Raw genomic sequence first — 16,347 nt, 5'->3', positions numbered from 1 at the left:
GTTGCAAGGGGGGAAAATAGCATGGTGTGTTTGTTTTAAAAAGTTGAATCTGTTCCTCCTCCTCAGTATAAGTGTTATGTTTAATACTGTCACTGTTAAAAAGCCCTTTGCTTCCTAACTACATTGAACCCAGCTATAATTACCTTTGCCACAACACTCAAAACACCTGGCTCTCAAGGAAAGTGTCGGTATTAGTGATGGTAAATTGGTTTAACTTTGTCATCTTTCTCAGTGGATTCTCATTACTTTTCTTCGCAGTTCCTCAGTCTACTGAATTGCAACCTCATACCAATTCAGATGATCTCCTTAAAATTGTAGGTATTACGTATGTACCAATGTTGTAGGTACTTGGAGTGCACCAGCAGGGTTCACACGGGGCAGTTAGAGCGCAACAGGAAGTTTGTGGTTTGAGCAATTAATCCATTGTCCCAAACCCACTGACAGTCACTGAGACTTGCCTCCTATTAGACCCTGCTCATGCAGTCTGCAGGCGAGGAGAAGCCAAAGGGGCAGGAGGAGGAGGTGGTAGCGGGAGGGGAGAGAGGGAATGCGACAGACTAAGGAGAAGAAGAGGAGAAGGATCATCCTAGGAAGGCAGTCAAGGTCCTAGGACTCACCAAGTTCATTAAGGGTTCTAGGTGACCTAGGAAGGCATCTTTTCTGGGACGAGTCCTCCCCTTCTCTTTGTATGGGCATCGGAGATCAGGGTCCCAGTTTCTACCAGGGGAAAGAAGAGGTCCAAGCAGCTACCCTAACTGCTCCCTAATTTTTTTCATAAATATTCCTACAAGTCTCAGAGCAATGTTGGTATCTCTTCTTTTAAGCTTCTGTTTCTAGTAGCAATTGCCTTTGTGTGTCAGGTTTCTGAGATACCAGCCCGTGCTTACATGTCCCCGATTTAGGTTTCCATCAAGATAAAGGTGTCTTATGTACTATGCCATCTTCAATGTAATTGTTTTTTTAATCAGAATCAGGAGATGGCTTTTCTTCCCTTATTCTTGTCAGTAACATAAGGGAGGAAGCTTCAAAAACCTGTCGGAGGGTCATGAAATTATATCTGTGCCCCTAATTTTTGTTGCTATTTTTATTCCAGCCAGGGATGTTACCTCTAAGCATTTAAATTTCCCTTTTTTATCAAGCAATATGGCATTCATGCTAGGCCTTTCTGCTAACATGAGCCTTTGGCCAATTTGTGCTGATATTCAAATTAGTCCATCATTTTGTGCCTGTTCAGCAAAAATCCATTAAATTAGAGCATGCTTTCCCATGGGAGGATTACCCCCATTTTCCATCTAGAAGCATCTGCAGTGCGGTGTTTAGTCAGAACCTCAGCTTTCTCAACTCTTCAGATTTGACAGTGGCATGACTGCGTACCCATTGTTTTTACCACCGAGTAAAATTTGTTTAGAATATGTTGTATCACTTCAAGATTCTGCTTCTCAGTTGTGTGTGTGCTGGGCACTCTTGTCAAGATTTATTCTGGGGGAGCAAAAAGCCTACCAACTCCAGTCACTTCTGAAGGGACTCTGAGTTGATGGGTTGCCATATACGCATTTTGGGCACCTTCCTCCAATCCACATATTCTAATTACCTGGCCCAATAGACTGGGAAGGTGGGGTGGGGTGTGGGAGCATATGGTAGAATAAAAGCCCCATTTATGTATAATCAGAAAAGCAGAGAGATTCAAAATATTAATATCTGCTAGGAAAGACATTGTGATGCTATACTGTGGGTTGCCAATGAAACTCATACCAGAGGGGTCAACCAGCCCATGGGCTGGTTCTTGCCCACTTGGGGTAATTATCAAGGCCCTGACTTAATTATGACCTTAATCTTAGAGGGTGCTAATCCTTAGATTTAAATTTGACACTCACATTATTTGGAATTACCTTAGGTGCCAAGTTGCTATCGTCTGTGTAAATTGGGTAATGTGCAAATGAGCAAATAAAGAGCAGATAGGTAGTACTCCATTGTTTGAAGCAGAATGCAGCAGTACTTTCTCTAACTAAAATTTACCACTTAAGAGCTATATTCTGTCTGACCAAACTTCACTTGTTTCAGTGGGAGAAACTGCTGTGGATCCAGAGCCGTGTATGGCCCTACCTTTGCAGATCCAGACCGTAATTAAAAATGTAATGTGGTTCTTGCATAGAAGGAAATTGGCAACCATATGCAAACGTGGTGCAAATCACAGTCCAAAGAGTGCTTTGAGAACAGAAAGGTTCTAACAAACCAATTACTTCATACTTCAAGCACAGTAAGGCAGCTGCCTAGAGCATGAACTAAAACAATATACTGTTGACCCACCATACATGAAAATTGCAGCTAACTTTGCTCCACTCCAAACCTCTGCTCCTTGCGTACTAACTGATATCCTACCTATGGCTCTCTCCACAAACCTATATATTTTCTTGAATTTACATTTCACCTGTCTGACTTCACGTACGCCAAACAGCACATAGCCTATATTCCTAACTGCTGACTTAATGTATACTTAACAGTAAATAACTTTGAAAAACAATTTAAATAAACAATTGCTTATTGCTTCTTGAAGTGGATTTATAATGTGCATAAAAATTTGAAAATAATGTAATTTGAATTCTTCCAACATTTCCAGAAATGGCAGACTGAGGGGAAAGGCTTGCAATTGTCCAATGTTTAGCTAACGCTATATTAGAAGTGCTAATGATGGAAGTGATAAAGTAGTTGATGTGGAAAGTGAGCATTACCTAGAGTTTCTGGATGGCTGGAGAGATCAATTGTTCTGGTTTTCTGTGTGTGTGTCTCTACTCTAGCTGTTCCAGAATCCAGGGAAATGTACAAAACTGCCCTACATTACCCATTCTTCTCTAACCCGTATTACAAAAGAAACTGCTTCTAAGGTCACCACTGATTGATAAATATCGTGCACTTTGTGGTCAGAAGTTTTGTGGTGGAGAGAGACACTTCTTGGTCAGATGTCACTTATACCTCAAAGCCCAAAACATAGTCTACTCCCTTTTGAGGTAGACTGTCTTTGAGCACTTTGAAGAAACATTATTTAATACAATGAACTGGAGTCTGGGACTTTTCCAATAACTGTAGTTGATCTTGGCTGCTCTTTTTGCCTTCTGAGGCAATTAAAGGAAAACTGTTGTGTATAGTGTGACCTGGCTCAAAAAACCTGAAGCATTTTTAGAAGTGAACAACAGGGGAGCTGCTTCCAGTAACATTCAAGTTAACAGGAATTATTAGTGTCTTACTATATCAACCATATAATTTTAACCCAGAATAGGGCAAAGCATTTGTATATGTCAGGCAAATCAGACTGCATAAGAAATAAGCTTGGCATTTGAATGGCATTCAACATAAGGCTTTGATGGTAGAAAAGTGGATTCAAAGTTGAAATTGATGTAAGTAAGTCAGTCTGCTGGTCTGGGGCAAAACCTTTGTGTTAATGCACATCGCAGTATTGTGGCAAAATTCCACAGAGAAACTGTGTAATTACAATGTTTGTGGCTAAGCTAAAAACTAAAGGCAAATAGCAGAGTGCTGCAGGTCAGAACTGAAGTGTATTTTATAGAGCTGTATGGAAAACTGAGCTATTACAGTGTGGTTTTAAGGGACACAGGCAGAGTTTTTGAAGGCATGTGTGCAGGGAGAGGGAATATTCAGTGTTTTTGGGTGCTGTATTTGGCTTTCATCATTAGAAGTGTTGTAGAAAGTTCAGTAATATCTAACCCAAGATAGAGGGGAATGCCAGAAATTTTGCCAGTTGTGGACAATCTCAGTTCATTATAGTTCACTGGGAGAGGCTTCTGCTAGAATATCAGAAATGCATATTTTTCTCATTTTGCTTGGTTTTAAAGATCTCTGTTTTCTTAGCAGATGGCGCTTTTTTTTTTCTTGTTTTGTGAAGGTCCATATGGCCTAAAGAGAGTCTCTCTTTAATTGTAAAATGTGACCACCTGTTCTGATTTTAATGAATGCAATGAGCTTTAGTCCTGATATATCTACTTAAAAATAGCTACTTCAGTTTCATAAAAAAACCAACCTTGGTTGGGCACAAATATGGTCACTGCTGAAATAAGCAATTAATAATTAAGTGGCTAATTTTAGAACCCTGTGGCCTTTCTGTTCCCTTGGACTTTCACTGATCCAAGCAGACAGTGATTGATTATCCTGCCAGCTCAGATAGGCGCATTGTGCTGGGGCCAGATGCCAGCACACTTGGATTGTTTATTGCAGTGTTTAGAAAGTAAGTGCAACTTCACATATTATCTGTGCAAATGGATGCAACCTCCCATCTACATTAATCCAGCTGCTTATTCCATTTCCCTCCCCACCCACACCTCTCCTATTACCACCTGAAGTATGAAATCTGGAGCACTCAGAAGGAATCTTTTGTTTAGATGATGACTGTCCAGCTGGAGAGGAGGCTGATTCCAAATAAAAATAGCTTTTAAATGGCTTATACAGTAACAAGTTCCTAAAAACAAGTTCCTACAGTAACAAGTTCCTGAAAGACTTGTTGGAACCGTCCAACTTGTTAAAGTAACTGCAGCCAATTCAGTGTTTCCAAATCATGCATGTTTGCCAGAATACAGAACACTTACCATATTTACCATATTTAGGCTGGGATTTTTCAAAGGAGCGAAAGGGAGTTAGGCCCCACATCCCATTAATGGGACTTGAGCACTTAATTCTGCTCGGCACCTTTGAAAGTTTCTCCCTTACTGCGTGAGCTTGGTGCATCATTTCATTCAGAAGCAGATTACAGTATTAAAACTGAAGAAATTACCTGAGGTTTTGATGGATAGCGGGCTAATATTTGGTTGTAGTAGAAACAATAGTTCTTGAGAGAGAGCTGCCAAAGGCAGTCTTTCAAATGGTTTTGAATGCCAGTTGTGGTGGGTGCAATGGTTGAATTTCAGCACAGCAGGGATTACGCTGGAATCTTGTCAAGCAGCTACGTGGTGGAAATCACACAAAGTGACTGTTTTTGAGCATTTGCGATATACATGGACGAGAGGATGTGGTTTGAAAAAGAGATAAGGAAACCTCTCCTTTTACCAAAATACTCTTTCCATGTTGACGTACAGAGAGAAAACTAATCATAAGGGATGTTGTGTATAAAATGACGCGTCTACCTGTTTCTTATTTTACTGAAGCTGTGCTTGACAGAACCATCTCTCTAGCCCCAGACAAATGATTTATGTGCTTAGCCAGGTGAAAAGCTGCCTTTGCTTGTTCAGTAGCAGTTTTGTAACTGTAACCTAATAGGTTTAAATCCAGTTTTCTCTCTAACCACTTAGATTTCCAGACAAACTGGGTATCATTTATAAGACTCTGAATATTGCGTTGAAATTCCAAGTGAAAACAAAACTTATTGAATGTCTGTAACTATTGGCATTAAAACCCATTTAAATTTACTCTTTGTAATAAACCCCAGTTTTGAGGTTTGGGGTGTTTTTTTTCGGGGGGGGGGAGAGGTTTGGTTTGTTGGGAGGATAATGAGAGGAGGATCAACCTAAGTTTTCAGTTGAGCTCTAGATCTATCGCATATCTATGTGGGAATGGATTTTTGTTTCAGTTTCAACCTATGTATAACCTGTTCTCTCCCCATCCTTCTTTCCCCCGTTTTTAATAATACCGGTCAATGGTTAAATAAAGCTCAGCATAAATAGTAGAAAAGTGGGGAAGAAAGGAGTTGATTGATCTTGTTGGACTGAAGAGAATGTTTGGTGTGTTCTTGGGTTTGGGTGAGTTGGGTTTTTCCCTACTGTTTTCTGGGAATTGACATTTAGCTGCACAGAAATTTTAAAATGTAGTGTTACTTGCGTAGTGATTCTTTTTATGTGGTTATGGGCATGCAGTACATCTGAAATAGTTCTTAAAAGAAGCTAAAATCTAATCTGCTTTCCCTCCTTAGCCAAAATGCCAATTCTCTCTTGATTTGAAATGAATTTGGAGGGAAGGTAGGAGAGAAAGGAAGCAGAAGTGTAATATGCTAGAGTCCATTTTGGATAAACATGAAAAATCTAGCCCATATTTTCCACGTTTCAAGTTCAGCAGTAGACTGAGTCTTCAGCCTATCTAAATCCAGTGCAGACTGTTTGCTAAGAAGCTTCACCTAGGTCAGAGTCAGGAAAACCTTAGACTGGATTTCTGTGCTTCTTCCTCTACTTTAGTACCTTGTGGCATTGTGTCACGTCTCTTATTTTGAACTGATTGATTAGACATAAGAGAGTGATTATCACAAATATCATTGCCTCCTAACAAGTTCTCCCTCTTTACTCTCTCTTCCCTGTTTGTCTCTAGATCACTGTGTTCACTACTATGATCTTCGCAACACTAAGCAGCCTATCATGGTGTTCAAAGGGCATCGCAAGGCAGTCTCCTATGCAAAGTTTGTGAGTGGAGAAGAAATTGTCTCTGCGTAAGTATTTCCTGTCATGTGGGCTAAAACGATTACAGTCATAGACTCAGAAAGCTGCTAAGAATCATTCTTGACTGTTGTACATACAAGACTGTGTGGGTGAGTGTATACCACATACTTGCAAATTGTCATTATGTTAAATAGCAGATTGCTGTGCTTTGTAGAACAAAAATAGAAAACAATTTCCGGTCTTGCTTGGCTTTGCTGTCTCATATAGCGAGGAGTTTAAGAAAAATATCAATACAGCTGGATTATGGCTTATGATCATGATCCCCCCCCATTCTGTAATATAGCTGTTTTGGAAGGAGTAGATGTTTGCCACAGTGTGGTGATATACTGGTCTCCTCCAAAGCCCTGAGTGCAAATTTAACTTGGGTCAGAAATAAAGGAGAGGAGGGGCTAAGTTTAGTGGTCTAATGGACAATTGTCCATATTGGAAACCATACCACAGTTTCACAGATCTTGATTAAACTAGCATTTTCTGCTCTAGAGGCCTAGGGCCAGAACAGAATGGGATGTTTTAAGTCAGTACTGAGACAGATGTATACTGGTTCAGTACTACAGCATGGAGGATACTGTAGGTCAAAGTAGCTTATAGGCAGAGCTGTGTGATGGAAACTTCCACAGGGCTTTCCAGTGATGTCTGATTTTAATCAGTTCCATATTCATCTCATTTTTATTAGCATTACTACTCTCTAAAAGGTGCACATTTGTTTGTAGAATTTAAAGCAAATTAATCCCATGCTTTTGTTGAACTGAATGCTGTGTAGAAATTAAGTATTTTGGAAAAGTGGAAGGCAGGCAATGTCGTAGATGCATGATGAGATGGCACATCACACATGGGACATATAAGGACGAAATGGCACTGTCCTGCTTGAGAGCTGGCCATCTGAGAATGCTTATTCCACAACCCCAGGAGGGATACTGATAGAGCTGTCAGCCTCTGATAAGGCAACAGCAGGGTTGCGGGGACTGTGCGTGCAGAACTGGGACATCTTTTTCTGCTGCATGCTGAAATTAATTTATAAAAAGTAGATTGCTTTCATTTTTAGCTTCTCAAAATTTGGGAGAAGAGATGGTAGTAAGGTTTCTGAGTACCAAAGATTAACTGCTTTAATCAAAATATGCATACAAATAATAATTCTCTTTATTTCCAACTAAAGTCATTTAATAGATGGTATTGATTTGTTCAGCCTTGTTAAGTTAGGCTTTGACCTCCGGCAGTATTCAGAACTGCCTAATGTTTAGCAGGGTCCATTGATCATGTTGCTGCTTTACAGAGAGTCTGATTTTGACAGAGCAGTGTATTCAGGATAATTTTTTGAAGAGGATGTGAAGTGGAGGAGTGTAAGGTTATAAAGAGAGAGAGAAGATCAGAGTTTTCTTCCTCTCCCTGCTGTGTAGTGGTAGGTAGATTGTTCTTGCATTATGGTGCTCATATCTTGAGCAATGAAAACATGATTAGAGGTTGAGATGAATTTGTTAGCATTAAATGCATTCCATCAACAATAGATTTTAACTATTTTTATTTTAATGAACAAGGATTTAGACTGTATGACACTAAAACACAGAGGTTAAGTACCTATATATTAGGATCTTCCTGATGAATTGGCTGATAGCACAAGTGAGCAGAAGCAGTCATAGCATTCTGACAGCTTAGGAGCTGGGAAACAATTGTGTTAGTGACTCATAGATGTGGGGTTAGCTAGTCTGTGACTGGTAGCAACCCATAGAAGGTACAAGAACTTGTGTTTTAAAATCAGTAGTAGTAGCTGCCCTAATAGTACAAGGAGCCCCTATATCTCTGGGAGGGCAGGCAAAATAAAATTGTAACCCCTCTCTATTTCTAGAAAATACCGCAGCACTGTACAAATGTGAAAACACAGCAAAGAGAAAGGGAAATGTCTGACAAGCTCTCTTGGCTAAGACTTATAAGATCAAAGGAGAATACACCACCTTCTTTGAATGATAGTCCTGATGTGTATATCCTGTTGCGCTTCCAGGCTTCAAAATACCTCCCTCTTCTCCCCCCATATATCTGCCTGACTCAGCAAGGAGTGTACCTCCTGCCACAAGGTCTGACTTGAGAGTGAGGGAATCTACTCCAACAGATCCTCTGTTGAGAGACTTGTCAAGAAGGCAGGAAGCATCCTCATAACCATGAAGCAAATCCTCCAAGTCTACTCCAAAGAAGTCAGATACAACCCTGCCTAAGTTGAGCAAGTCTTTCTGCTCAGCCCATGAGGGGACTAAGCATGTCCAAAGTCTTGGGGTCATGACAAGAAAACCCACAAATTCAGGGTTCTGTTGCTACCAGACCATGTGCTGGAAGCAATGGTGCCTCTGGTACCAATTAAACCTAAACACTGGGAACTGATGGCACAGACAAAAAGGCACCATCAGGCGCCTCAGCCACTGACTGTAATAGTTCTACCTTGCCTGACTGTGGAGCAAATTGTAACTGGTCTGGCTCAGTTGGTTCAGGCAGGCAAGACCCTGCCCGCTCCAGAGAGAGCAAAGAATTATGCTCCACTTGATGACATCTTTGCTCTCCTGGATCCCCAGTCTCCATTGCCAACAGATCCTTCCCTCACGAGGGAGGACCTGACTCCACTGGAAGATGCATCTTGTGGGAGGAGTCTGTCTCCCATTCCATCATCCAGTCATGGTTTCCCTCCAGCGGAACTGTCTGTACCACTGATAGATCCAGAGTCGGTCCTTTCTTGGGAGACTCTGAACCACCCGATGAACCAGTCTCCTCCTCTGAGGCGTGTCTGTCCAGAAAAGGGAGCCTGTCATGGGGTCCACTCCCTGTGAGCAGCACCCCCTGCTGGCTGTCCTGGGGGTTAGCTCTGCCCGCTTGCACACTCCTTGTGATGTTCTCTTCTCCCGTCTGTCTTGCTCTACTGCCTTGCTCGCTCCCAGGACTGAAGCTTCCTCTCTGTGGCTTGGCCCTCTGGCCAGGTCAGTAAAGTCCTCTCCTTCCGGGGAATTCAGTTTTTCCAGACTTGCTGTCCGGCTGGTGTCTCCAACACCCTTGCTACTCCACAGTGGCTGATAAAGGAACCCAGGCCCACACTTTGCACTGGGTTCCAGCCCAGGGACCCTAAACAAGCAGCCACAGTTTGTACAGTTCCACTTCTTGCTGCTGTTTCCCTGGGCTTCTTCCTTTTCTGGGTTTGACAGCTTCCAACTTGCTCCACTCAGGGAGTGACTGCAGCTTTTCCCAGCAGCCCCCTGTCTGCAGACAGCTATCTGGTTTTATACAGGCCCCTCCTCTTCCTGCACAGGTAAGCCTGTTCCCAATCATGGCGTCCTTATAGCCTAAGGCTCCCCAGCTTGCAGCCTAATTAGCTGATTTGGCCCACCTGGCCTAATTCAGCTCTTTCAGGGCTAGTGTGGGGAGTCCACTCCATCAGAGACCCGGAGCAGTCTGGAACCAGCCTCCACCTCAGCAACTGCCTCGGAATGTCATGGGGACCTCTGCAACCACCCTTTGAGCTGGCTTACTGGCCATACTGGGGACTATAGCACCCGTACCATCCCAGAGTCGACACAGTGCTCAACAGTTTGTCCACATCTCCCCTCCAAAAGGATTGTCAGAGCTTCCTCCTGACCCTGAGGAAGATTGAGCCAGAGCCAGTGGTGCCATTGGTACCAACGAGACCATTCTCATCTCTGGTGAAGCAGTCACTCCAATGTCTCTATCCCTGTCGATGACCGTAAGCAGTTCCAGGGACTGTTACGTAGGGTTTCAGAAGAGCTACAGATCTCCCTTGAGGAAGCTCAGGATCCTCTACGTAAACTCCTAGACATCCTCCAATCCTCAAGATCCAGCCAAATAGCACTTCCTGTTAATGAAGGTATTTTGGAACCAGATAGAACAATCTGGCATTCCCCAGCCACTTGTGCCCTTACCCCTAAAGGGCAGCAAAATGTTAATTTGCCCTAGCCAGAGGAGTGGAATTTTTCTTTCAAATTGTATTCCTAACTCTTTTGTTGTCCAGGCTGCCATGGAGGGAATCTAGACAGGATCACTGTAAATCTACTTCATTTGAGAGAGAGGGTAAACTACTTGATTTATTGGGAAGGAAAGTCCTCACTTCTACTAGCCTTCAGTTCAGAATATCCAGTCAACAAGCACTGATGGCCAGTTATGATCACCTGAACTATTCCTAGTTCGTGGCACTCATTGTCTAACTTCTGCAACAGGATAGAGCTCCATTCCAGGCTCTCATTGAGGAAGGCAAGTTGATTGTCTTCAATCACAGTAGATGCAGCAGATGCATCTTCAAGAGCAATGGCTGTTGCCATTGTGATGTGACATGTATTGTGGTTTCATGCTTCAGAGTAGCCCAGGGAGGTCCAGAACACCATGGAGGGACCTGCCCTTTGATGAAACTCATCTTTTTAACCAAAAGATACATCAGTCCTTGCACATTACAAAGGACTATAGGGCTGCCTTCTGCTCTCTGGGAATATATGCACCTGCCCCAAAGAGAATTCCACAGGCAGCCATACAAGCCAAGACTGGTGGATCAATAATTTTACCTCCAGTGGCCTTATGAGCCACCCCATAAGAAGCAAAAGGGTTCAGAAGTCTCATTTTCCCACACATTCTGTGGCAATATCCTCCTCACTACCTAGCCCCCATCTAAGTAATATTTTTGATGGGATTTGGAGTGCTGCAAACCAATGATGTCACCACCTGCTGATTCCCACATACCCTTTGGAGCTCATCTAGCACTTTTCCCACAACTGGAGTACAATAACAATGGGCACATGTGAGAACTAATAGTCATCCATTCTGGCTATGCAATCAAATTTGCATCCCTGACCCCTCCAAAGTCCCTATCCTCACACCTTTTCAGGGGCTGCTCTCATGAGGAGATTCACAAACAAGAGGCAGAAGCCCTCTTACTGCAAGGAGCAATAGAGTGAGTACTTAGTACCAAGGAAAGCGTTTTTACTCAACATACTTCCTAGTACCCAAAAAGAAGGGCAGCTGGAGACCCATCCTCAATCTCTGCATTCTTAACTTCTTTATTTGCAAACTGAAATTTTTCATAGTCATTGGCATTTATAATCCCATCCATGGAAAAAGACATGTTATTTATAACTCTCAATATGAAGGACTGGTACTTTCACATGGACATTGACCCTACACTCAGATGTTTTCTCAGATTCATGGTGGGCCCCAACCATTTTCGATAGAGTGCACCTCTTTGGCCTCACAACCATCCTCAGGGTCTTTACCAAGGTTATCTTACTAGTAGCAGCCAGTATCAAGCATTGTGGCTTCCCCTACCTTGACGGCCAGCTTCTCATTGCCAAGGTGTCTACGAGTTGCCTGAGTCAATGCTTCAATTCTTGTCCCCCCTAGGGGTCATTGTAAATTCAGAAAAGTCTGTCCTCACTCCAATGCAGACTTCAGACTTGATCAGAGGGTCCCTCAATTCAGTCATGGCAATCTGCCAGTGGATTTATTCCAAGTGATGAATGACCTCATAGATGAGATCATGAGCAATTCTTGAACACTAATCAGAATTTCTCTACTGGGATGTATGGCTTCTTGTACTTATGCCATGCCATTCACCAGATTCTACCTTCATTGTCTGCAAGCGTGTCTTCAAACCATGTACCCACCAAACAGTCCATGAGCACCATAGTAACTTGTTTCCACCAAAATAAAATCATCTCTATTGTGGTGGAAGAAGCCCCAGCGGGTATGCATGGGCATTCCCTTCCTTTCCTCCTCACCAGATAGGATGATCATTAAATGCCTCCCTTTTAGACTGGGGAGCTCACGTGGACAGCTGCATGTTGTAGGGTGCTTGGACAACCCGAGAAGCCAGGATGCACATTAACATTTTGGAATTATGGACTAAGAGGCTTGCAAAGCCTTTCTCCTATTCATTCAGGGTCACCCTATCCTCATAATGTCAGACAGTATAACAACTGTCCTTTTACATCAAAAAGCACAGAGTGAGAGCCATTCCTCTGTGTGCAGAAGTGGTCACTCTGTGCAACTGGTGCATCAACAATCAAATCACCCTGTCGGTAGCTTACCTTCCTGGGAATCAAATTGTGGTGGCTGACTCCCACTCATGGTTGATAGCAAAGTGTCTGCTGAGGGAGTTACATGACTCAGTAGTGAACAGTGATTTTGCTCTATGGGAACATGTTCACCTCTCAATGAAGAGAAAGTGCAACATATATTCTTCCAGAGGAGCCCTAGCACATCATTCTCAGGCTGATGCTCTCCGTCTGTGGTCAGACCAACCATCTGAACTTTGTATTCCCTACCTTGCCATTCCTTGTCTTAAAGGAAATTAGTCAGTACAAGGTATGCGTCATCCTCGTCGTCCACAACTGACCCCACAATTTTGGTCCCTGAGTATCCTACGCATGTTGTCTTGGTGGTCAATCAACATTCAGTCTTTTCCAGTCTGCTGACGCAGGTGAAAGATGGAATCAAGCATCCCGGCCATCCAGCACTCTGTCCCAAGGCCTGGATTTTGAATGGGCATCAAGAATGTTTATGCTGTCAAGCAGTGCAAACCATCCTTACTAATACAAGAAAAGAGTCCACTAGAAAATGCTACTTAGCCAAGTTGAAGCATTTCTCTTTGTGGGCACAAAAAAAAAGTATATCCCAAAAGCTGTGAGTATCCCTGCTTATTCTGGACTGTCATCTTTTCCTCAAAACAGCTAGTCTTTCTGTTAACTCTTCCAGTCGCTTGATTCTATGATAAAGAGACCTTGAGAGGTCATCTTGTCCAGTCCCCTGCACTCGTGGCAGGACTAAGTATTATCTAGACTATTCCTGACAGGTGTTTGTCTAACCTGCTCTTAAAAGTCTCCAATGATGGAGATTCCACAACCTCCCTGGGCAATTTATTCCAGTGCTTAAACCACCCTGAGAGTTAGGAAGTTTTTCTTAATGTCCAACCTAAAGCTCCTTTGCTGCAATTTTAGCCCATTGCTTCTTGTCCTATCCTCAGAGGTTAAGAAGAACAATTCTTCGCCCTCCTCCTTGTAAAAACCTTTTATGTACTTGAAAACTGTTATCACGTCCCCTCTGTCTTCTCTTTTCCAGACTAAATAAACCCAATTTTTTTCAATCTTCCCTCATGGGTCATGTTTTCTAGACCTTTAATCATTTCTGTTGTTCTTCTCTGGACTTCTTCCAATTTGTCCACATCTTTCTTGATATGTGGTGCCCACAATACTCCAGTTGAGGCCTAATTAGCGCGGAGTAGAGCGGAAGAATTACTTCTCGTGACTTGCTTACAACACTCCTGCTAATACATCCCAGAAGGATGTTCCCTTTTTTTGCAACAGCCTTACACTGTTGACTCACATTTAGCTTGGGTCCACTAAGACTCCCAGATCCCTTTCCACAGTACTCCTTTCTAGGCAGTAGTTTCCCATTTTGTATGTGTGCAACTGATTGTTGCTTCCTAAATGGAGTACTTTGCATTTGTTATTGTTGAATTTCATCCTATTTACTTCAGACCATTTCTCCAGTTTGTCCAGATCATTTTGAATTCTAATCCTATCCTCCAAAGCACTTGCAACCTCTCCCAGCTTGATATCGTCCATGAACTTTATAAGTATACTCTCTATACCATTATCTAAATCATTGATGAAGATGGTGAACAGAATCGGACGCAGAACAGATCCCTGCGGGACCCCACTCATTATGCCCTTCCAGCATGACTGTGAACCACTGATAACTATTCTCTGGGAATGGTTTTCCAACCAGTTTTGCACCCACCTTATAGTAGCTCCATCTTTGCATTTCCCTAGTTTGAGAAGGTCATGCGAGACCGTATCAAAAGCTTCACGAACGTCAAGATTTATGGTCCACCTGGCAGCAGTCAGTACATACCACCCACCTTCACATGGTTGCTCAGTTTTCGCTCACCCACTGACTACTAGAGTCTGAAAGGGTCTAATCAGAACCTTTCCACCAGTAAGGAAACCTTCTCCTCAATGGGACTTAACCCTTGTTCTTTCGGTGCTCACTGTGCCTCCCTTTGAACCACTAGCTGCATGTTCCGTATCTCTTCTATCGATGAATGTTGCATTCCTGGTAGCCATCACTGTAGCTGTGTGGGGGTGCTCAGAGCACTGTTGGCAGATCCACCTTACGCTATATTCCCTAGAGACACAATTTCATTGTGTTTACATCCTCAGTTCACCCTCAAAGTAGTTTGAGTTTCGACTAAACCAGTCAATTCACTTTCCTGTTTTTTCCTGAACCAGAAGCATATGACGAAGAGAGGAGACTTCATTCCCTTGAAATGTGACAGTCTTTAGCCTTTTACCTGCAAAGGGCATAGCCAATCAGAAAATCACCGAGACTTTTTATCGCCTTAGCCGAAAGAGTCTGAGGTCAAGCTATATCCTCTGAAGATCTCTAAATGGATCTCAGGCTGTATCTTACTCGATCAGCTGTCACATCTTCCTCCCCCTCAGGGGATGAGGGCTCCTTGTACAGGAGCACAAGCAATGTCAATGGCATCGCTTCAAGAAGTACCTTTACTTTACATTTGCAAAGCAACTTTATAGAGTTCCATCTGCACAGTTTTCTCCTCCATTGATGTGCCTTTTGGGACAGTGGTCTTTCAAACGGCTCTGTGACCTGCATCCTCCTACTTGAGTAGTGCTTGTCAGTCACTCACAGTGGAATACACATAGGGGCCAGTTCTTGAAGGAGAAGAGAAAGTTACCTTACTGTAACTGAAGGTTCTTCTAGCTGTGTGGTCCCTATCTGTATTCCACTACCTGCTCTTTTCCCCTCTGCTTCAGCTCATTCTTGGATTCAGCATATAGAAGGAATTGGAGAGGCACTTTGTCTGCTCTGTTCTTTTATCTCCTGGGTTGGAGGCATGAGAGGAGAGTGAAGGTGCATACACGGACCAATGGACAATGCTTTCAAAAATTCTTCAACTCCAGGCACATGGAGCACATGCCTATGCCCACAGTGGAATACAGATAAGGGACACACACACCTCGAAGAACCTCCAGTTAGCATAAAGTAAGTAATTTTCTTTCTTCCTGAGTCCCAGTAACAAAAGATATAAATCAGAATGTTCACTCTGATTTCATGCTATTGTTGCAAATGTCTAACAAATCAAACTGCACCTCTCTCCTCATCTGTTATAATTCTATGTTTGACGTCTGAGATAAGGTTTGCATGAGTTACATGCATGTTGCAGTATGTAGGGGTTTGGGGTATATTTTGGAGATAAAAATGATTGTTCCTGTGGGGGCAGGAATTGTGCCATTGGCGATATTCTATGGATGTCGCAGAATATGGGAGATTTCCCCCTTGTTGTTTCCTGAATTGTAAGGGTTTGGGTGACTTCGGATGTGCCCTGAAGCAATGTTAGCTGCTTTTAAACAGTTTTTGTCTATGGGAATATGTTGATTAGCATATGCATACTAGATTGGCATGTTACTCACTTGTGAGTAAGCTATGAGAGTTTTTAGTGTTTATAAAACCTCTGTTCTACACCATCATGGATTCTTCATATACCACTTACTGCAATAAAAAAATCTGAGTTAAGTATTTTGGTTTTTTTCTTATCCTGCTGCTTGGTGTTATTATGCCAAGTCCCAATATTTCAGAACTCTGAGGGGGAGAGAGGAATTATGATACATTTTAGAAACTATCTAGATGTTTTATTCACAATGGAACAAGTGTAATGTCTTAGGACCTACTAGGTCGAGAAGGGCAGTGGCCTTGTGCAACACTTTGAAATCTCCCTTTTCCAGAGGTATAAACCTTCCATTTCTAGTTCTGATGGGTTGTGAGATGCTGAAGGCTTGCATTGTTAAAAATAGTCTCAGTGGTGATAACTTAATGGTCCGTGTGCAATTGAATCAGTCTAAGATATGTAGTAAATGAGACTATCACC

General features: G+C 42.6%; 1 protein-coding gene across 10 annotated transcripts in view; it reads left to right on the top strand.

Moving 5' to 3' along the window:
• The window catches only part of COP1 (COP1 E3 ubiquitin ligase), a 213,123-nt gene that overhangs the window by 150,802 nt on the left and 45,974 nt on the right, over positions 1–16,347 (top strand). For all 10 annotated transcript variants that reach the window (XR_005226628.2, XM_043552652.1, XM_037907998.2 and 7 more), the window contains one exon: positions 6,301–6,418. Coding sequence is in view for 9 of the 10 variants with exons in the window: in XM_043552652.1 (XP_043408587.1) it covers positions 6,301–6,418 (118 nt within the window). In the remaining variant the exon portion in view is untranslated. The remainder of the gene's footprint in view (positions 1–6,300; positions 6,419–16,347) is intronic.

This window comes from Chelonia mydas, chromosome 8, assembly GCF_015237465.2.
Source record: "Chelonia mydas isolate rCheMyd1 chromosome 8, rCheMyd1.pri.v2, whole genome shotgun sequence".
Lineage (NCBI taxonomy): Eukaryota > Metazoa > Chordata > Testudines > Cheloniidae > Chelonia > Chelonia mydas.
The sequence above is the reverse complement of the archived record's forward strand: the minus strand, read 5'-3'. Positions and strand labels throughout refer to the sequence as shown.